Below are 22,361 nucleotides of genomic sequence, written 5' to 3' on the forward strand. Positions count from 1 at the left end.
CATGAGGATGATTTGCTATGTATTTGATTTCTATTAGCTTTTTATTAGCTAACTGGTCGGCTAGTGAGCTATATGGCTGGCTATCTATTAGTTATATTGCTAGTTGTCTAGCTAGATAGCTAGCTGTCTAGCTGGCTATCAATTGTTTATCTATTAGCTAGCTAGCTTTCTATGTATTTGAGTTACTTCTGGATTGAGTGAACGCTGGCGCGTGTGGCTGCCGCTGCTCACCTACAGAAAAACTTCTCCAGTGACTGAAAAGTGACTTTGAGAGTTTTGAAAGGCGTTTATAAATGAAATGTATTATTATTAAGGATTGTAGTAACTCTTGCATAACTTTGCTGCTGTGAAATATAAATTTCTCCACTGCGAGACTAATAAAGGCAAATCCAATCCAATAGGGCGCATGGTCAGCTTTATAGTGCAGAAAATACGGTAGCTATCAATCATAACTGAACTTTTTATCAGACATTTCAACACTCTCTATCAGTATAGTTCTTAACCTTGTTGGAATTACCTACCCAATCAGTCAACATTCTCATTCATTGAACTCCTCATTTGTGAAAAATAAAAACAAATTGAACACATTGAAAAACTCATTTATTAAAAGCCACGAAAATAAATTAAAATTGCAAGACCTAGGTTGAGTTTTTTACACACACACAAAAAAAAATGTGTGGCAGAGGCTTCAAGAACCCCTCAGGTTTCATTGAACCAAAATTAAGAACCACTCGAGATAGTTTGTGTGTATATCCGTATACCTATCGATTATTTCGAACCATGCTTTGACGTCTCCACACTTTTAGCTGCGTTATAATTGCGCGTCCAAAAGTGTCGTCATCATCCGACCCAAAGTGACGTCTGGCCCGAGGCTGCCGAGCGGTCTACAGACGCTCGGTCGCCGCTGTCGCAATAAAATGCAGATACGCGCGCTAGAAGGGCGCCAGGTGAGCAATAACCTCAAACCCTCGACGTCGTTCTGTCCTCCGTTGAGACAGAGTGACGACGTATTTGCACCCCCTCCACGCAACCCACCCCGACCTGCGCCAGCCTCGCTGCACATTAACCAGACGACATACAAATAAAGATAGACTCCCGATAAACTCTTGACTCTGAGCTGGAGCCATTAAAAGGAGAAGAGAGGACAGTTTTTTTTTTCTTGTCAAAGTCACATTCGAAAGTCCAATTACATTCCTGGTTTTTTTTAGAGGTTTGTTTGCTAACATTGACCTTTTTGTAACACAAAAAAAACGCGTTTAACAGCACCGGAGCACGTTTGCCCTTGAAAAAAAAAGCCATTTGCTTTATTTTGAAAAAGAACTGTGCGTACTGAAGCAACTTGTCTGTCGTCATTATGCTAATAATAGAATTAAGTGAAATGAAATTCATTTTATTTGTGTTCGTATTTGTGAGAGGCGTGTCAAACGATACCCAACTCGATTGAAACATCCAAGTGATCAATTGTGTACGCGTGCGTGGCGGGTGTAAAATGACACGGATGAGTAAAGGAACAACTTCAACGTTTTATTGAAACTTTTCAACAACACGATGTCGATGTTGTAAACTAGACAAAAAAAATAATCCGATAGGCTACAACATAACCTAGCGTAAGAAACACAAAAAAGAAAACGAAACCTTCATATTGTTGTTGTTTTTTGTCTTGTTTTTTTTAAAGATTATACGGCACTTTTAACGACCAGGTTGACAAATTTCCAGAACAGAAAAAAATCCACTTTTTTTGTCCAACTTTAACACTTGTTTTGCGTTTCATAAAAAAAAATAGGCGTTTCAAGCCATTATTGTGGTGCGTTCTTTCCTTGTCGCCTTTTTCTTTCGTCGAAAATAATACACACACACACACACACACACACACACACACACACACACACACACACACACACACACACACACACACACACACACACACACACACACACACAGAGACGGGACAACAAGTGAAAAATACAATGGCACATGAGTGTGAGTAACTAGCTGAGTGAATATTTTAAGGTCCGACTTAAAATCCATAGAGTTTGACAAGAGTAGACGATAGATAATAAATGGAGATGGCAACAAAAGGATAATAGCCACAAACTACCATTACACAGATAATATCCACAATAAATTAACAGATTCCCTAGGACAAACTACTTTTTTTTGTATTTACACGCAACAATATGAAATAATTATACATAAATATTTTATATACTCATATGTACACGTTGACTCTACTAACTTTCATCTTGTTGTTGTTTGATATATTGACTTTTCTGCTTCCCTTTGCCTGTTCAACATTTATTATACTCGGGTTTTTATTTTATTTTTTACCCAGAGCAGTTTTGGGATGTAAAACAAACAAAATGTACAAAAGTAAGCAATTCCAATTGATGATGTATATTTTGAAAAGTAATGTTTCCCCCCCCCCCTCCTCTGTTTTAAAGAACATTCACAATAAGAGGAGTAGAACATGCATTTTGGGGGGTGGGTGAGGGGTTAAAATTGAAATAGTACAATAAAATACAGCAGTCTCTTCAAGGTAGTTCACCGGTATAGTGGAAATCCAAAGGTGTAAAAATTCAGAGTGCATATTGGGAAAGAAGTATCAGAAATTCTCATAGTGGAAGGAAAAAAAATGCAGTTAGGCGACAGCAGCAACTTCAATTCGTGAAGTCTCACCCATTTGACCACTTTGCAGTTTCAATACTTGTACGGTATTACAAAAAAAAGACAGGTTAAGTGTTGTTTTTTTTGTTGTTTAATTTAAAAAGAAAAAAAAAAACAATACATATCTGATGTGTATTCAACCAAAGTGCATTTCAGAAACTCAACTCGATATCTCTCGAAAGACCCGCTATATATGAACAAAGTCCTCCTTGTTGTCTTTCAAGATATTTTTGGGGGGGAAATGACAAGAAATAAAAAGTGTGTGGTTGGAAAAAAAAGGGATATGGAGCCACCATTTCGCCCCACCCACCCTCCCTCCCTCTCCATTCCTTTCCTGGTTCTCCTCATGGCGAGCCGCTTCTCGACCTGTCCTGGTTGGAGTCCAACCCGCTGACAAGTCGCTGGATGCTCTGCAGCTCGTTGGCGCCCTCCTTGTCCGCGCACAATTTGGGCGACACCGAGCGACTCGTCACCTCCGACGTTGACGAGTCGAGCTGAGCCGACGCCGGGCTGGCCGGCACCAACACGTCCCCTTTTAGCTCCGAGGCCGAAGCGGCGGCGGCGGCCGTGCTAAGTAGCGTGCTGTCCGGTACAGTCATGGGGAGCGAGTAAGGGTTGTACCTGAGGCGGGGGCGCACCGCGTTCAGGAAAGGGTGCCGGTGAACCGACGATGACGAGGAGGACGAGGCGGCTGCTGCTGAAGAAGCCGCCGCCGCGGCCGCCATGTACGTGTATGGATATGGGAACAGACTTCCGAAGGGGGACATGGCCAGACCCTGCGAGTGGCACACAGAGAACGAAAAAAGTCGTCAATTTCTCAGATCTTTGTATTTTTTCTTTGTTTCTTTACTCTCAATATAACCCCCAAACGTCATTTTAAGCATTTACTCTTAAAACGCGGTTGCCAAAAGAATCCATCTGTTTAAAATCTAAATGCAGTAGTCCCTCGTTTATCGCGATCATGGGGACCAGGACCACCCACGAGAGACGAAAATCCGCGAAGTAGAGTTATATAATAATAATAATAATAATAATAATAATGATAATATAATAATATAATAATGTAATAATATAATAAGAATGATACATTTAATTTCTAAGCGCCTTTCAAAACTCTCAAGGACACTTTACAGTCAGGGATTTTTTTCTGACCATGTTTTTTCCTTCCTCAAGGGGGCAGCATTTGTCTTTTGTCCATGATAGCGCTTTGTTCCAGCTTCAGCTGTTGTTTAAGCGCGATATAAACCAAAATGTATGTATTCTATTGTATATTGCACAGCCGCCCCCATTTCAAGCTCAGATAACTCCAGACCCATGTAAGTTAGGAATTAACACTATTTCTGATGAAAGATGAGAGCCTAAGGTTTCAAATACTGTCTTGAATGTTTATGTCGTCTTAAAACTGAATATTTTGTGGGTCCTGCAATTTGAGTGAAAGTGACAAAAACCCTGGCACTGGAGTGAACACATTTTTGCACATCGTCTTGCAGTGAATGAGTTAATAACATCACATATTTCACCAAACTGAGTCCTTTTTTGACTAAAATGTTCAGGTTGGTCCCCCTGAACACTTTCGGGGACATGGGTTACCACAGTGGACAGCTTATCGGGCTATCGAGTTACAAGGTGCACGGAAGGGTTAATTGCCTTCAACTTGTATTTAAATACGTACATGTTAGCATGCCGCGATACTGCCGAAGAAAGATGGTGAAATACAACAGACCTTACTTGACAAATGGACTAAACAGGGGCGGAGAGGGCCATCTGGAATTTTTTGAAAAATATCTTCAATTTCCCTGAACGGACAAGGGTCATTTTCAGGCTGCTAGCAACTGTCCGCCTACCCCCTTGTCAGCGATTACTTTTCGGCACATGACGGCCACAGACGGTCGATGACAACTTTTTAAAGGCATGACGGCCAATATATTCACACACACATGCGGTATATGGATTAAAATTTTGAATCGTAGCCACAAAATTCGGACTAGCGTTCATACTGGCTATAAATTAATATTCATTTTACTACCACAGAGTCACTTTAAAGGACAACTGACACTTCCGGAGAAGTTGTGTCAATAATTTGTAAAATCACTTCAAATGACTTTTACTGGGCGTATTATACAAAGATTCCACCGCATATAGCTATATTTTACGTTTTAAGACTCGCGCTGTATATTCAGGAAGTCTTGTTTTTGAGTTGGTGAAGATGTCTGACGTGACGTCACGGACCGAGACAGCGACACACAATGCATTTTGGGTACTTTGTTTGGTCTGAAAACTTCGTGTTGATCCGTGTTGATGGCGAAATTAGAAGGAAAACACATAAATAACGTGATGGTGAATCGTTGTGTGTTGCACCAAAACTACTATTTGATACTAGTTGACACAAATTCCCAGCAGATAAATCAGCCCATTTCCAATGGAGCTTGGGCGCCATGGTGTGCATTTTGTGGGACGCTACATTGGAGTCCTGACGGCTCGAATTGATATGGAAGGACTTCTTTAATCGATTGCAAACATTTATGCTTTCCTCTTCAGAACTATCTGAATCATATTCATAACTTGATGAGTAACAAGAAAGCATCTTCTCCGAATCTGAAGCCATTGTTTTGATTTTAGAGCAATGCAAGATGTCCTGCACAAACAAGGGGGCGGGACCTTCTGAAACTGCATCTCCGAGGTCATTTTGAAGTAGTTTTGGGACACTTTAGCTCATTTTTATTGGTGTTTGACTAAAAATATCAGCCTGCGTGTTTTGGGTATTTTAGATGTCATAAAACGTTTTTCTGATCTCAGGAAACAAAAAAATGGTATCGGTTGTCCATTAAGTCCAAATAGGACATACAGTAAAGTCTCGTTATATCGATATTGGATATATCGATAGTCCCGGTTATATCGATATTTTTTCGGACTCCCTTGAATATCGATATAACGAGACTTTACTTATATTGCAACCTTGAGCAACATGTGCCGTCCAAGTTGTCTAATAACATCAACCCCACCAAATTAGTGTGTTCATATGCATGCCCCACCTAATTCTAAACCACAAATGAGCATTTTGTGGTCACCATTTAACCATTTCCTGCACCCTTTAACCCGATAACACGATGAGCTGTCCACTGTAGTCACCGCCATCCCCGAACGGGTTAAATTTCCGGACGTCGAGTTGCTAAATACATCCGGCGAGGAAAATTGCCACCTAATTATACTTAGTTCCTGTACTCATGTCTCAAGTTTATCAGGAGAAGTCATTCATTTTAACGCTACAATAAATGTCACTATGCTCCAATCTTGATTTTATTTTCCGCAAATCAGATAAAAATCTGACATCAGAGAAATAGCTGTTGAACTAATGTAAAGGAATGCGGTTTTATGGAAATTAGATTCCAAATATATGTGGAAATTGTGTATTATGAGATATGGGGTAAGTTGTCGCTCAGGCTTGAGAATACGTAACCAAAGGGTTGACGGTTCAAATCCGTCGCAGTCGTGCATCGTCGTGTTCTCCGCCAAGACCCTTCACCCACACGAATATACGGCTGTGAATATTTGCCAGTGCATCAGAAGGCCCGGCGCCGCATACCGGCAGTCACGCTTCGGTCAGCCTGCCTCAGGGAAGCTGCGGCTACAGAACATAGTTTACCGCCACCAGAGCGTGAATTTCTCAAGGCATAAATAATCTAGCCACTGTGAAGCGTCTTTGAGAGTTCAGAAAAGCACACTATCATCCTGGAGAATTATTATTATTATTATTATTATTATTATTATGACATCATTCAATGCCAGACATGTGCAAAACTGTGTCAATTCCAGTGCCAGGGTTTTTGTCATTGTTGCTCCAATTCCGGGCACCATAGAATATTCAGTTTTAGGAGTACATAAACATTCAATACAGCGTAAGAAACCTTAAGCACTCTTTTTTTCATTATAAAATAGCATTAGAAACCTTGAAGCGCGTTTTGGAGTGTGCGTTGGATTGAGCGCCATCTTGCTTACCTGGACTCTTGTACTGTAAATAGTACAGCCACCTTATGTTGATGGAATACAGTTACAAATATCAATATGTTTTTTCTTTGATACTTGCACTATGTACAGTTTTTTATGAAACATTTTTACACATTTACAGTATACATCTGTCGTCTGACATTTTTACTATGTTTAGAATATCTTGTTTTTTTATCCTGTCACCCCCTCAGCCCTATCCTAGATAGCTATTAGCTATCAATCTAGCTAGCAAGCTGTCTATTAGCTTTGTCCTTGAGAGTTTTGACCGCCGTTTATGAATACAATGTTTTATTATTAGTAGCTTTCTAATAGCTAGCTAGCTCGCTTTTTATCTTCTTGAGCTACTTCCGGGTTGAGTGAACGCTGGCGCGTGTGGCTGCCACTGCTCACCCACAGAAAAACTTATCCTGTGACTGTAAAGTGAACTTGAGAGTTTTGAAAGGCGCTTATTATTATTATTATTATTATTATTATTATTATTAGACGGTCTTCTTTTATCAGAAAAAAAAGACTTAATTCCTACATGATATGAGCCTGGAGTTATATGAAATGAGGGTGGCTGTACAAAATACAATGCAATACATACATATTGGTTTTTATCGGCCTTTAACAACAGCTGAAGCTGGAATAAAGCGCTAACATGGAAAAAAAGGGAAATGCTGCCTCCTTGTGGAAGGGAAAAACATTGCCAGAGGTTTGGCCAGTGCTTTGCCGGCACCCAAGTATGAAAAACAAAAACCCGAACAAATTCGGGAATGCCGCCCTACGTCATATTTTCAATTCCCTAATACATTCGTGAATGACAGTGACTTAAATTTAAATGGAATTGTTTGGAATGCATTTGAACGACAGTGAAAGATGTGCAATATGTTTGCAATATCGTTTCGCTCAGTGGAAATTTTGGCATGCTGAAAATGCTTCCTGGCCTGAATTGAAAGTACAGTAAAGTCTCGTTATATCGATAGTACTGCTTATTACGATACCATTTCTATGAACGCAAGGAGAAAATTTACATGCCGCAGGATCGGATATATCGATAGTCCGGTTATATCGATATTTTTTCCGACTCCCGAGAATATCGATAAAATGAGACTTTACTGTATATGATGTGAAACATTTTGGTTAAATGGGCCATTAGGAATGAATGGGGCTGTCTGTGGTGGGGGTGTAGGCAAACTATATTTTAGTCATAAGAAAAATAATCCCGCACATGGCGTTTGGAATCTGTTGTGGTTGGAATGGTGAAAATTACTCAAAATGTGCAAGTAAAAGCACGTCAAGTAAATTGGTTTGCAATAACATGGACTGTAGAACAGAAGATTCTAAAAATTAATAATCACACCATATCAAGTTGATGTCATGTCAATTATTCTCTGGAACGATTCTCTGAAAGATGTCAGATCGGTAAAAGGAAGCAGGAAAAACATGGATAGCCAATCTCGGTAAAACTTCTCTTGCCTCATCAAACGCATCCGAGCTGACATCAGTCTGCCAAGTTCGAACGGTACTTTGTAAATAGACAAAATAAGGAAGAAAAAGAAGCATTTGTAGACCAAAGCGGAAGGCAAAATATCCAAAATATGACCACCCAAAAAATCACATGTCACGGATTTCCTTCTGTTGCGATTGTCAACAATTTCCCAAAATCCGCCAACCCAAACCAGAGGATCTCACACCTTTTTTTCCCAAGTCGCTGTTTTTGTTGGCCTAGACTAGAGACACTTCAAGCCCCGCCTTCTAGCAAGTGTGGTGGAAATCTCTCAAGTCGTTTCAGTTAGCACATAAAAGAAGCCATTATACTGTCGTTGGCAAGGCGTCAACATCATTTCACAGTTGGCCAAAACGCATTCCGTTCCTTGCCCAACTGCATCTTTGCCACGTACGACAGACACTTGCTGCTTAAGCAATCCCTCAATGGACAAGAGATGACAGATTCTTTGTTTATTTTTTATTTTTTTGCTCGTTTTGTCTGTGGGGCGGTTGCCATGAAAACCCAAAAACACTTTTTGGACCTGTCCCAAAAATTTCAAATTCAGCGCTCGCAGTAAAAAGTTAGCCTGTGGCTCTACTGCTACATAAACGGTACAAACGGATGTCGATTAACGATGTTGACATATTCTGATTATTATTTTGACATTTTAGTGTCTGTTGGTTTAAAATCTTGCCTGTAATACGCCATCTTCAGGCTCAAGCCCGAACTGCATGTGAATCTTGTCTGAGAAGAAGATGAATGAATGAATGAATTACTGAATAGCAGGAAATCCTGACGTCATTTACTGGATCTTGACAAGTCACATTACTAAAATCTTGGCGTCTGGGAGCCGCTCAGTCACATACACGCCCCCCCATGGTGAGTTTGAGTTGGATTCATAGCGCCTGCTTCATATCGGTTGTCTCCTAAGTGATTTATTAGCATTTCAGTCGTTTTGTTGATTTAGCATGGCTTGTCGTGGCAAGCAATGCTGTGGCAAACAATATTTACGTTGTAGTTTGTCACTGATGCTGTCAATCACCTCCCTCGCCAGCCCCTTGGTCATCAAGGCAACGCCCAGTGCCATTTTGAAAAATTAGCAAAGGATTAATTAAGCAAGCGTCTGGGTGACGCCGATGCTAAGGGTGCTGTAGCCTCCCGGGGGCACCATAAAATCGTCGAAAATAACATTTCACGGTGGATATAATTACAGTTGGCAAAAATCAGCCGACAATTGCCATTGCCAGTCGAATACATAATTATGTCTTGTAAATAGATTGTATTTGTTATGCTATTTTGTTTGTCTGTGTAAGCTCTCTGTCGTACAAGAGTTGTCCATTGATGAAAAGGTTTCCTCAGCCGTCATCTGTACTTCTTTGAAGGTGTCGGACGTTTCGCTCCTCATCTGAAAAGCTTTGTCAGCGAACTAAAAATCCAAAGGTGGCAGTGCCAGACCTTCGACAGGTGGATATTAGGCTGGCAGCAACATTTTAGTTTGCTAACAAAGCTTTTTAGGTGAGGAACGAAACCTCCAACACCTTCAAAAAAAAGCTATTTTGTTTATACATTCATTTTGTATAATTTTTCTCATTTTTTTAAACCACTCAAATCCCAATAAAAGGGCATTAATACAGGTAATATCCGACTTACGACCACCTGTACTTACGACCATCAAGCATCAAGCATAAAGATGGCTTGGGATATTTTAACCTTGCAGTCTACACTCTGCCTTTGAACTATCAAAGTTGAAACTCTCTCGCTGTCGTCTGCCTGTCTCTTTAATGTTTAACCCCCCCCCCTCGCTGCTGCGTTCTTGACCAATCACGTAGCTTTAACTGAAGACTGGGGGCAGGGAATAGAGGACAAAAACAGTCGACTGCCATTTTGTTGTTAGAAGAACGGGCTCGTTTGCGAACGACACATCACTCATTGAGGCAGCTCCGTGTATGAAAAAAGTTTGTATGTCAGAGTAAAGTTCGTATGCCAAGGTAAAATTTTCACAAATGTAACGTTCGTAAACCGAAAAGTTCGTAAGCCAAGGGGTTCTTAAACCGAAGTATCACTGTACAATGAAGTGTGGCGCCATGAAAAATCTCCCCTGTGCCGCTTTGTGTAATTTTCACACACATAGTGGGTCTACGTCCCCACGTCGCAAGCCGCTTTCCAAATTGTGTGGCCGATTCGTGGAAAATGTATAATCCGCCTCTCGTAATCCGTAAATTGCAGATGTTTTTTTTGTGTGTGTGTCTTTTATTGTTTCTGACTCACATAATCCTTCAATTTCAAAGTATGCCCTGTTTCTATCGGCCGAGCTCATCGACGACGTTTCTTCATCAACGTCACAAGCTCTCTACCGGTCCAGGAGTAAGCAATACTGTCGATACAGAGCGCGGTGAATGTAAATCGCAAGTGTTTTTATTGAATGGAAGGATGAAAAACACTTTGCTTTGATTGCGTCATTCTTTTTCGAGGCCAAAGGGGTCAAAATGGGATGAGCGGAATCGACGATGGGAGTGCCAACCGTCTTTAGGGGCGCAGTTACACTCTTGCCCCGGGGGCCCTTGGCAGGCTGTGTCGTACGCCGCCGCCGCATGTGTGGATCAAAACAAGCGTGTGCGCTGCCTTCTGGAGAGTCACACATTCTTCTTTTAAACGCCGCATATTAACACACCTAGAGGTGAGCACCTTTTGCAATACGGCGTCCCGTGGCCAAACCCCCACCGGCGGTATTTCCACTGCATGTAAACAGCTTTTCCCTAAGTTGAAGAATTTCTAATACGTCTTAAAATTCCCTACGTCTGTTTTGGAGCGAGACGCCTTGACGACGTGTCGGACCATAAACTGGCGAAAGTGACACGTTAGCCGTTTCTGATGTTTTGGCTCACCTTGTTTAGCTACAGGGGCCACACTTGAGGCACTTCGACTAGGCCGGCCGACATAAGAAATGCAGAGTTCAGTCAACCCTTGTTCTGATACCTAGTTGAGCATTAGCATTAGTAAGATTTTTATGCTAGTTATGTACCTCTCAAAGTGTGATACATTCGCTTCGTTGAGCATTTTTAACCAGACCACATTTTGCTTATTGAACTGTATAGACAGGTCTGCCTATATAAACTTGCTTGATGGAAACTCACATTTTCCTATTTTATCATAATTTTGGTGCATCTTTTGTATTCGATCAGTAAGCGTTCTGACTGTAGTTGCACAATGGTGCGTAAAATGTATACTTATACTCTATTTTTATACTTTGCACAAGGTACAGTTCTTTTTAGGAAACATTATCAGACAGTTGAGACAGTGCAGTCTTCTGTCATGTTTTTGTACTTTGTATTTATCTTTTTGACCCACCCCCACCCCTTCCAATTTTCAGAATCAGAAAGCCTTTAATCGTCCCACAATGAAAAATTTGCTGCTGTAGATATCACAAAATTCCCCATTGTGGGATTATTAACCCATTTAGCGTGTTCATATAAACATAGCTGAATTCATTTTTTGAAAATATAGTTCTTTTGTACCCTCTCGTTCCAAGCGTGTCCATCTGATCACGTTTCATATCTCGGAAACCACACAATGGATCAATTTTTTGGAGTTTTTCACATCCTTATTACCCAATATACAAAGTTATAAACCAGTCGGAAAACATTTTCTATTGTCAGTTAAGTGGATTAAAGACTTTCTGAATCTTATTCTGATACGCTTCAACACTTTTAAGATCTTGGCAATACTGAAAAAAAATCATAAACGTCTATGGGCATTTTCAGACATCTCTTGTGTTGTATCATTATATATATCATGGAGGTGTATATTGCCAAATTAGTACACATGTATGAATCGATTTACCCTTGTGATATATTAGCTCGCGTGTACATTATTACATTTATTGAGCTAGCTCTTGAATTCGGTTAAAATATACTATGCAAGTGTACTTAGAATGTGCATGGATGGGTCTGTAATGTGATGTATATGTGTGTGTTTTAGATATAGATATATAGATATATATATAGATATAGATATATAGACTTATGTATAATTTGCATATCAAATAATGTGACTATAGTGAGTGTTAGCTTATGCGCTGCAGTAAACAAATCTTACTAATTAGTGCAGGTGTATTCGTGCAGTAAAGCCACCCTAGAGTGTACTTGTTGCACCCTACTCAGAACATTTATGTTGAAATTGTTAAAAAAAAACATATGTAAGCATGTGCTTACATGCTGGTGGGGGGTTGGTTACCTGCGAGGCCAGAACGTGTTGCTGCAGATGGAAGGGCAGGCCATGAGCCCCCGCTAGGCTCTGGGGTGAAGACGCCATGCTGCTGGTGTCCATGGTGCTCACCCCTCCCGTAGACACGGCGGCCAGTAGGGGCCCCATGCCCGCGGCCATGTTTGAGAAGGCGCCGCCCATGTTGAACTGACCCGGGTGCAGGAGGAACGGGTGCGCGCCCCCCAAGTGGTTGAAAAACTGCTGTCCCGTCAGACCGCCGGCAAATCCAAAGTTGGGCATGTGGCCGTGATGGCCCATGTGCGAGGCTTCCGTCTGCACAGTCAACGGCGCGAAGGCGTCCTTGCCCGGCGGTCGGCACTCGTCCTCCTTGACCGGCTCCAGGCCGGGGCTCTTCACGTCGTCCCCGGAGCGCGTGGTGCTGGAGATGACCGTGATGGGGCTCTGGCGAGAGTCCGCCCGGCCTCGCTCGCTCCTCGGGCTGCCGCCTTCGCGGGGTCGGCCGGTGGGGCCGCAGCCGACGACGCCGACGCCTCCGCCGCCGCCTCCCCCGAACAAGTGGCCCTTGAGCGGGCTGGAGTCGTGCTCTTTGCCGTCCTCCGTCGTAGTCGAGATCTTGCTGGAATCTGGACCGTCTTTGACGTGACCGTCTTTACTCTCGTCGTCGCTGTCCTCGTCGCTGTCACACAAGTCTGGAGTCCCCCCAGCCCCGAAGTGACAATAAATTAAAAAACAGTTTCGTACTTTGTTATAAAGAAAGAAAAAAAATCGCCGTTTAAGATCAAGTGACGGTAGACGAATGCTAACTCCGCAACCGCTAAATACTCGTTGCTAATGAGTTCGCCTGTGTCAACAGTCAACTTTTTAAAAGTCTATTTGTCACTTTTTTTTTTACCTCCAGTCACATCGTTAAATATTTGTTCATTTCACTTCATCCTCAATTGTGGTGTATTCCCAAAATTTCACCTCGTTGCACTTGATCTTTCTTTCATTGCCTCTCCACTTATTTATTTTTTGCACTCGTCTGTTGAGCCCAAACTAAAATGCAGACGCCATTTTAACAACAAACGCACTGTATATTAATATTTTTTGTGATATGTTACTTTTGGCATTCCGGGATCATATTTAACATGTACTTCAACTCTAAATGGTGCATAACTCAACCCCGATCAACTCGTGAATCATTTTTTTTGGCTTCAAATTAGCCATTATAAATGTAAAATCACGATTGTACGACAACACGTTTTATTAGCAGTATCGGTGAGTGCTCGTGGTGTCTCCTAAATAGATATGTTAACAATTATATGAACGACAATGCCATAAAATAAACGTTTATTTTAGTAGAATGGTGACTTTAATTTGTAATCTGTTACTTTTTAGGGCAGTTGATTCCACATTTGTAATAATTTTGAGATGATTCAAAATATTAAGAACACCTTCACCTGACGAGCACATTTACAATACAATACAATACAATACACATTGATTTATATAGCGCTTTAACAACAACTGAAGTTGTAAGAAAGTGCTTCACATGGACAGCTATCATCTAAATTTATTAATTTCTGACATGAAACCTAGCAGAAAAACGATGAAGCGACGCCATTAGGGTCTGCAGGTGTACCTATACTGATATGTCCCTTGAGCGAAATAATCTGCTTTAAATCACGATGTATTTTTATATCGATATCTGATACGATCACTCGTTTTTTTTTGATACCTCTCTTGCTTTTATGGATCTGCAAGTAAATCATAAAATGTGGTTTCCAACCCCAACATTAAACCTCAGATAAAGGGAAGAAAGTGTAAATTTATCTAATTCAGTGGCCTTAATTCACGATTGGATTTTACCAAGTGTACCCTAAAAATGTGGCCTGATTGTTAGTTACAAGATCTTGTTTCTCCATTTTCCAACGTCAACACGTGATTTATGTCAATTTTACATCAAATTGAAGCAAAAAAACCTCATTTAATGACACCTTAGTTCAACAAACAACACACATGTATTATTTTTTTACTTTTAGTTGATTATAAAATCACTTAAAAAACGTTTTTAATGCATTAGCACTCTTGGATGACCCAGAAAAAACCACAACAACAACCCCACTACTTATATACACCCACACGTCTGAGTATACCTTTGAGGTGTGGGGGCCCCAACGTGGACACTGCAGGAGAGGAGGCCTGACCGAAGCACTTGAAGGGGGCCTGCTCCCCTGAGGAGTCATCCGAAGCTCCTCCGTTCTCCTTCTTCTGTTGCTCCTCATACGAGCGGATGGACTGCAGGGCCAATTGTTTCCTGTAAAAATCACAATATTATAAAAAAAAAAAAAACATGCCTGCAGAGAACCACGTTACCATAGCGACCAACCGACCACACATTGATTTCTCCTATTTGCTGCTTATGCTGGTGATAAAAGCGAGGTAAATTCATTAAACGTGCTCCAATAGCAGCATTTTATGTTAGCGCCTGTTTAAAAAAAGAGAGCAACACCCCCCACCCCTCTCCTCCATGCATCCCCCTCCCACCCTGAGGGTCAATTTTGACGCTTTGACGCGTTTTAATCCAGCTAACGCGATTATTTTTGTTGTTGTTGTTGCCAAAGCAGCAGCGGTGGCTTTGACTTACCTCTTTTCCCGACGGCCGTTGCCAGTGTCACGGAAGCCTTTGGCGAAAGGATTGTGGTCGATTTTAAGCTGCGTTATCTGCAAAAAAAAAAATAGATGAAAATAGAATCAAGAAAAAACTTTGTCAATCAATTTTTTTGAAGCGATTAAAAAACACTGTCGTTCAATTAAAAAAAACAGGCAAACTCACCCGCCATTTTTATGCTATTAATTACGTATTGCAAACTTTTGTTTGAATAAACACACCCCAAAATCATCCAACGTATAGTAATTCGCATTTGTCATGACATAGTATGATAACGATCCATGTAGAAATGCATGTATCATTTTTTTACATGATATTTTAGCCCACGCATTTGATTTCGCCAATACGCACACACACACTAATGCAAGCCCACAGCGTATAGTGTGACACGAAAAGCCTTTTCTGTTTCTCCATTCATGCACAGAGCGTTGCCCTTCTTCTTTTTTCTAACCTCCCCCCAACCTTTTTTTTGCACAGAAGGCGCGTGTGTGTGCGTGCGCGTGTATATGAGTGTGTGTGTGTGTGTGTCACTACCAAATCCCTTCCACGTGATTTAAATTACAAAAAAAAGCATGCTAACCTGCATGTGCAACATTCCTTCCTGTAACACGTCGTTCATTTTTTATGACAACAAAACTGCACTTGAATGAAAGGGGGCATGCAACAAGCAAAGGAAAGGGAGGGGGGTATTTCTTTCTTTTAATCCCCCCCCTTGCCTCTTTTTTTTCATTCCGATTTGTTTACCTTGTCGTTTTGATAAGCAGTCACCGCGATGAAGTCGGTTTCAGGGAACACGTAGGTCCTAAAAGTGCTGTAGGGCAGCTTGAGGATGTCGTTGGCCCTCACAATGTGAAAGCGAGGTTGATATTTATGCATGGAGTTCAAGATGGTCTGTCAAACAAACACACACACACACACACACACACACACACACACACACACACACACACACACACACACACACACACACACACACACACACACACACACACACACACACACAAAAGGAGAGAGATGGAAACATTTCAATGCATCGTTCTCGTTTTTTTTAATCCTGTGGAAGAAAATATGGCGTTAAAATCTCGGATGCCACGTTGCAGAAATGCGAATTGTTCAAAACGACAAATAAAAATCATGTAGTGCGTTTTTGCCACAAATGGGTTCACCACAATATTAGAAACTGCAGCAATTTAATTAGAGATGACTACAAAGTTTAGATAGAAATGCTTCTTAAATTTACCCCACCCTTCTTCCTCTATTTATTACAATAAACGTGTGTTTATGATTGTGGATTTTGACAATGTGAGTCATCCGTGTGAATCGCTACAAAAAGAAGCGATTGATCATTTGGTGGCTAGTTCATAGTAGTTTTTTTTTTGGTGAGCTCAAAAATTCGAGACTGAAAACATTGATCAATAAAATCTCAACCAAAAAAGGTTTGTCCTACCCGTGTAAAAAATGTCATTTCTGCATTTTACAACACACAAGTAAGAATTGATAGAAGTAATTGCCCCCCTGTTCTAATTTAAAGATATGAGAGGAAAAAATTGAAAAATATTTAGGGGCTCAACCAACATGCATTGTCTCCATAAATGTCAATACTTTATGTTACGTTGTTCCAACTTAAATCACTGTTTATAGCATTTTTGTGTGTGTGTGTGTGTGTGTGTGTGTGTGTGTGTGTGTGTGTGTGTGTGTGTGTGTGTGTGTGTGTGTGTGTGTGTTTACAGTGTGGCTTTGAGCTTCTTTTTTTCCCATGAAATTATTTGCAAAGCCAAGTGAACTGGTTCCCATTAAATTTGGGGCTGGCGTACTTGATAATATGACTCCAAGGCTGTATATTACACAAAAAGTACATATATATGTATCAAAGTCTATCAAAATATTAAAAAAAAAAGTAAATAAATGAGTATATACAAAAGTATAAACGAGTATATACAAGAGTATATACAAAAGCATATATATATATATATATATACTTGTGTATGTATACTTGTGTATATACTTGTGTATATATACTTGTGTATATATTTGTGTATATACTTGTGGATAAACTTGTGTATATAATTTTATATGCGTTTGTATATACATATTTGCATATACAGTAAATGTATGTATATGCTTTTGTATATAATTGTATATACTTGTAAATATATATGCTTATACTGGATATATATATATATATATATATATATATATATATATATATATATATATATATATATATTATATATATATATATACTTTTATTTATTTATATACTATGACTATATATACCTTTATATACATATATCATACGTATGTATATATATGTATATATCATTTTATTTAAAGCTTTATATATACTTTTATTTATACCTATATATATGTGCTTGTAGAGGTAATTTTACACGTACTTATATGTACATGTAGTCGCTGCTGTGTCTAATATTGTGGCCCATAGTATACAACACCCCGACATTTGTTCATGCAATAACGGTGATTTGTACTTGACATATCTTGCAAAATACAGGATTGTGCAAAATAAAATAGAAAAAATAGGTAAAGATAGTAAAATGGACATACATTAGTAGAACTTACAAATCCATGCTTGTCGGAGATGTTGTTGGTAAGCTTGAGTTTGTGGAAGTTGACCACCTTGGACATCCACTGCTCGCCCGTGGCGGGGCTGTCCGGGTGGATGTACATCCTCTTGGGCATCTCCGGGTCGGCTTTGCCCGCCACCATCCAGCGGGAGTTGTGGAACTTGTACCTGCAGTCGTCTGCCGCCACGATATCCATCAAAAGGATGTACTTGGCCTTCTTATCTAGGCCCGTGCACCTCACTTTGAAGGGGGGGAACATCCGCCTGGATTCCATAGCGCGGTTTTTTTTCATGGGGGGGGGGGGGGGGGTTGATACCCACGAATACATTTGGGTTGCATGTTAAAAGAAAAAGAAGACAAAAACACGCTTTAATTTAAGATGGACGACTTCGTACAGTCAACACGGAAACACGCACCAATACGCTACAGTCAATGGAAAATCTGCAGTCACACACACTCTGTCACACACACCCACTCACACACACAATTGAAAGTGCGATCTGTTAGTGTAAAGTTTTAGCCAAATGAATGATGGGATTATAACAACAAAATCAGTGTGTGTGTGTGTGAGTGCGTGGATACGCAAAGCTTAACTTGGGGCTTAATCACCACAGGACACCTCCCCCATTTTAAATGCTGCCACGCATTAAATCTTACCGATTTGTATTCATATAGTAACATATGATTGTTGTGCAGAAACATTTACTATTTGACTAACGTTCATATTTTGTTGAAGGAAATCATTATGATTATTTTAAAGTATTGATCAGCTGGGTCATAAAAAGAACCCAATAATCAGAATCAGAATGCATTTAATAGTTTCACAATGGGGAAATTTGCAATGGGTGAAAAAAGGGCACGCACTACTTAGCACAATTTGACCCAACTTTTTTTTCAACTTTACACAAAACAACCCCACCAAAATAAAAGCCAACATTCTTGTCCGGAAATAAAACCACCAAATTAGGTCAAATTAAGTCCTTTTTTTAATCAGATTTTTCACACGCATATTTGGGGTGATTAGTGTTTTATGTCGAATTGGCCCAAAACCGGACTGTGCTTAGAACAAATGCAGCAATATTCATACCGAGTCAACCAGACTCGACGTCGTCCCCCCCCCCCCAAAAAAAAACCGATTCGAGGTTCTCGATTGTCACATTTGACATTTCAAAGCAGAATCAGAACGAGGTTCACCTTCCAGATTTGGTGATGACCATCTCAGTGCCCCTCTTGTGGAAAAGCTCCCACAGCTCCTTGGCTTCCAGGTGCACTTTAGGGTCATCCTCCACCTCTTCCTCGGGCTCCAGACTCTTCAGCGGCCGTAGATGAGCGGCCGCGGCGGCAGCCGCAGCGGCGGCCTGGTGGCCCAGCGAGGAGAAATGCAAGCCGGAGTCTGCCGCTCCCCCCATCAGCTGATCCATGATCGGCTTCCCCAGAGCGCCCGGCAGAGAGAGCGAACCGCTGGGGGGCAGCGCCAGAGCCGGAAAGAAGGGCGGCTGGTGGCCCAGCATGGCGCTCATGGCAAATTCCGGACCCCGGTGAGGTATAAACGGATGATATGCCATACTCGAGCCCTGGACGACTGGATCTCTCATCAGGAAGTTCATCCAAGTGCTTCGTAAGCAGTGCGGACGTGGGCTGCTCGGAGTCTTTCGGGACGCGGAATCAAAAAAAAAAAAAAAAAAAAAACGAGCACAAGAAGAAGGACGGGGGGTGGGAAATGTTCAAGAAGAAGAAGTCCTCCTTCAAACTTGAATCATCCGATGAGAGTTTTGTTTGTCGGGGGAGGTAATTGAAAAAAAAACCCTCAAAAGGCGATGATGTTCCCCATGAAGAAAGAAGACTTTAGCCGCACACGAACCGACTCGGCGCGTCACTCGAGTCTACGGCGGTGCATTCTTCCTCTTCACTGCGTCGCCATTCCCGGTTTAAAGGAGATAGAATGGAGAACAACAACCAAAAAAAAAAATAACGTGTCCCTCCTGGCGCTGCCGTGTCTTCTCCCCCCTTGACTTTTTTTTTCTCTCTCTCTCAAATCCTCCCCTCCTCGGAGCTTCCCGTGTCCTGCCTCGACTGGCTCCGCACTCCCCTTGCGCCTCTTTACGCACGCACGCACACACACGCCGGGCGTCCCCTCGCCTTCACGCACATTTCTGGGAAGGACTTGTCGTCCACGGAGCTCGACAGCAAAGAGAGAGGGAGCGAGTGTGAGAAAGAGAAGGAAGGAAGAGGAAGAGGAGGAGAGAGAAAGAAAGAGAGTGTGGTAAGGTCCCAGCTCCGTGATTTTCCTAGCGCCTTCTGTGGCCCACGGGGCTCCACGCAGGATGGATGTGTTTGCAGCGACTCCCTTTGATTGGCTCTTTGACGCTTTTGGACCAATTGTGAGGCACTAAGGGGGCGGGGTTTTAACAGGTCCGGGTGGAGGGGGGGTGGATCAGGCTGGGAGTCTTATAAGAAGGTGTTTGAAAAAAAAAACGGCAAAAAAAAGAGAAAGGGAGGTTAAAAAAAAGGGAAACTGTCAAAAATAAAAAGGGTTTGCATGTGAATCGCCATCCCGAATTTGAATCGGGCAGTCAATAAGTCGCTTCGTGCCGTGCGAAAATGTCAACAAGCGTCACAACCGCGAGGCGAGGCATAACCGAGCGAGGCGGTCAGCCAAGCCGACCCAGCGACGCTCTTTCCCGGCTTGTTGGTTCGCACGCAGCCGCTCGTACCCCCGGAGCTTTTTTTTCCCCCAGACTTGACAGCAAAACATCGCCGATTCTATACGGTGACTTCATATGTGTATTTTTTGGTCAAATTTATCCGCGTTTTGTGTCGCTGTTCACAATGCATGCTCGGCTACTAAACAAATAGACGCATCATTTCCTGTTAGATACTCAAGTGAGAAGATGTGAAAAATAGTATGAAAGATGTGGAATGGTAGAAGTGAATAGGCGTTGGATGACAACATATATATATATATATATATTATATATATATATATATATATATATATATATATATATATATATATATATATATATATTTTTTTTCTCAAGTGCTACATTGGAAATATTTTAAAGTGATGTGTTCTAAATATTATAAAAATAAATATTTAAAAATATATTAAAAACATTTTTAATAAATATTTTTTTTCATGAATATATTTAAATGAATATATTTTTAAATAAAGATACACCATATTAAAATATATTTTTACAATAAAGAACGTTCACCATGCAAATTGTATATGTATTGCATGATGAACGTATTTAATATTTATTTTAAAATATTTAGAACATATCGCTTTAAAATATTTACAATGTATCACTTGAGGAAAAAAAGATGAATATTGCATGGTGAACGTTCTTTATTTTTAAAATATTTGTTTAAAAATATATTAAAAACTATATTTATTTAAAACTACGTATATTTACGTAAATTATTTGAGGGAAAAATATGAATTTGAAAAAAAAATATTTATTTTAAAATATTTAGAACTTATCCCGTTAAAATATTTACAATGTATCACTTGAGAGAGAAAAAAAATATGAATTTGAAAAAAAAAATAAAAAAGCCAAATCGATCCAGTTGGTGTCGGTACATGACAGCTCGCGCGGGCGGGGAGGGTGGTGCTCAGCAGTGCGTGTCTTATCATCTCTGGCATCAAAAAACACCAGCAACAGATATTGTGAATCATAAGCAATCAATTGTTGCAGGCGAATATAGAAGGCTTCCCGGCACAAGCGCACCAAACGTCTAACAATTCAATTTGAAGGCGCTTGCACGTAACATGCAAGCGCGGCAGCTAAACGCATCCGCCGTTAGACGCGAGTATTACATTAATCCTTTTTTTTTTATTGTCGTTGCGTGTTATCCGCATGCAAATGTCCCGCTGATGTGGTGTTATTAAGCGCGTCTGTCGTCATCCTTTCTCTTAACATTGACAATGTTCTACAGATTTTAATACTTTGAAAGGTTTAAGCCAACCCCAATGCGAGGATACGAATAGAGCTTATAGATTCGTGTATGCCCGAGTGATTGCGTTATTAGATCGCAGTCTGTGCAGACAATGCGCACTTGAAATGCCATTTTAAGCCGAAATTCACAAGTCAACTCGAAAAAAGCTGTGACCACTCGGTCACCTCGGACTAACGCTGTGAATTGTTCGTTTTTTTCACCACTGTGCATGCTCCTCTCATCTCAAGCAACGTTGCACGTATATACTCTATTATCCAGTTTAGTTCATGGACATTATTTTAAACTCTATTTTTAAACGTTTGGATAGCTGTAAATGTAGTGGCTTATTTTTTTTTCCCGCTTGCATCAAGAGTTGTCTCGTTAAAAAAATGTCCCATGAAGACGTGAAAATGCATGTGTGTGTTTTAAATGTAACATTCACGTTAATGGAGGTTACATTCATGACAGATTTGCAAAGAAAAAGACTGTCACCTGTGTGTGTGTGTGTGTGTGTGTGTGTGTGTGTGTGTGTGTGTGTGTGTGTGTGTGTAATGTGTTCATGCATAGAGTTTGTCCCCCCCCCCCAGGGGGGCTTACACACAATGATATTGGGCTTATGTGTTGCCTGTTATTGATTTCCTGCAGAAAACAAAAGCTGTTGATAAGCCACAGACAAATCTGGCTAAGAAAGACACAAGAAACTAAATCCACCTGCTGGATTTTTATACACACACACACACACACACACACACACACACACACATGCACAGACACACGCACAGCACACACACTCTTGATTAAAAAAATCAGTTTTTTTTTA

At 40.8% G+C, this 22,361-nt stretch overlaps 1 protein-coding gene across 2 annotated transcripts; it reads right to left on the bottom strand.

Moving 5' to 3' along the window:
• Positions 1-1,511: 1,511 nt before the first annotated feature.
• tbx3a (T-box transcription factor 3a) lies at positions 1,512-19,912 on the bottom strand. 2 transcript variants are annotated; one of them, XM_089019891.1, is made up of 7 exons: positions 18,794-19,912; positions 17,595-17,862; positions 15,759-15,905; positions 14,991-15,067; positions 14,500-14,660; positions 12,374-13,053; positions 1,512-3,440 (listed from the first exon to the last, which is right to left on the bottom strand). In XM_089019891.1, exons 1-7 carry the CDS (start codon positions 19,204-19,206, stop codon positions 3,009-3,011), a joined length of 2,178 nt encoding a protein of 725 aa, XP_088876017.1. In that variant the 5' UTR covers positions 19,207-19,912; the 3' UTR covers positions 1,512-3,008. The 2 variants fall into 2 exon arrangements, with proteins under 2 accessions (XP_088876017.1, XP_088876016.1); XM_089019890.1 differs by having other exon boundaries at positions 17,580-17,862.
• Positions 19,913-22,361: the final 2,449 nt, after the last annotated feature.

Source organism: Hippocampus bargibanti, linkage group LG18 (genome assembly GCF_051943395.1).
Source record: "Hippocampus bargibanti isolate YZ-2025 linkage group LG18, ASM5194339v1, whole genome shotgun sequence".
Classification (NCBI taxonomy): domain Eukaryota; kingdom Metazoa; phylum Chordata; class Actinopteri; order Syngnathiformes; family Syngnathidae; genus Hippocampus; species Hippocampus bargibanti.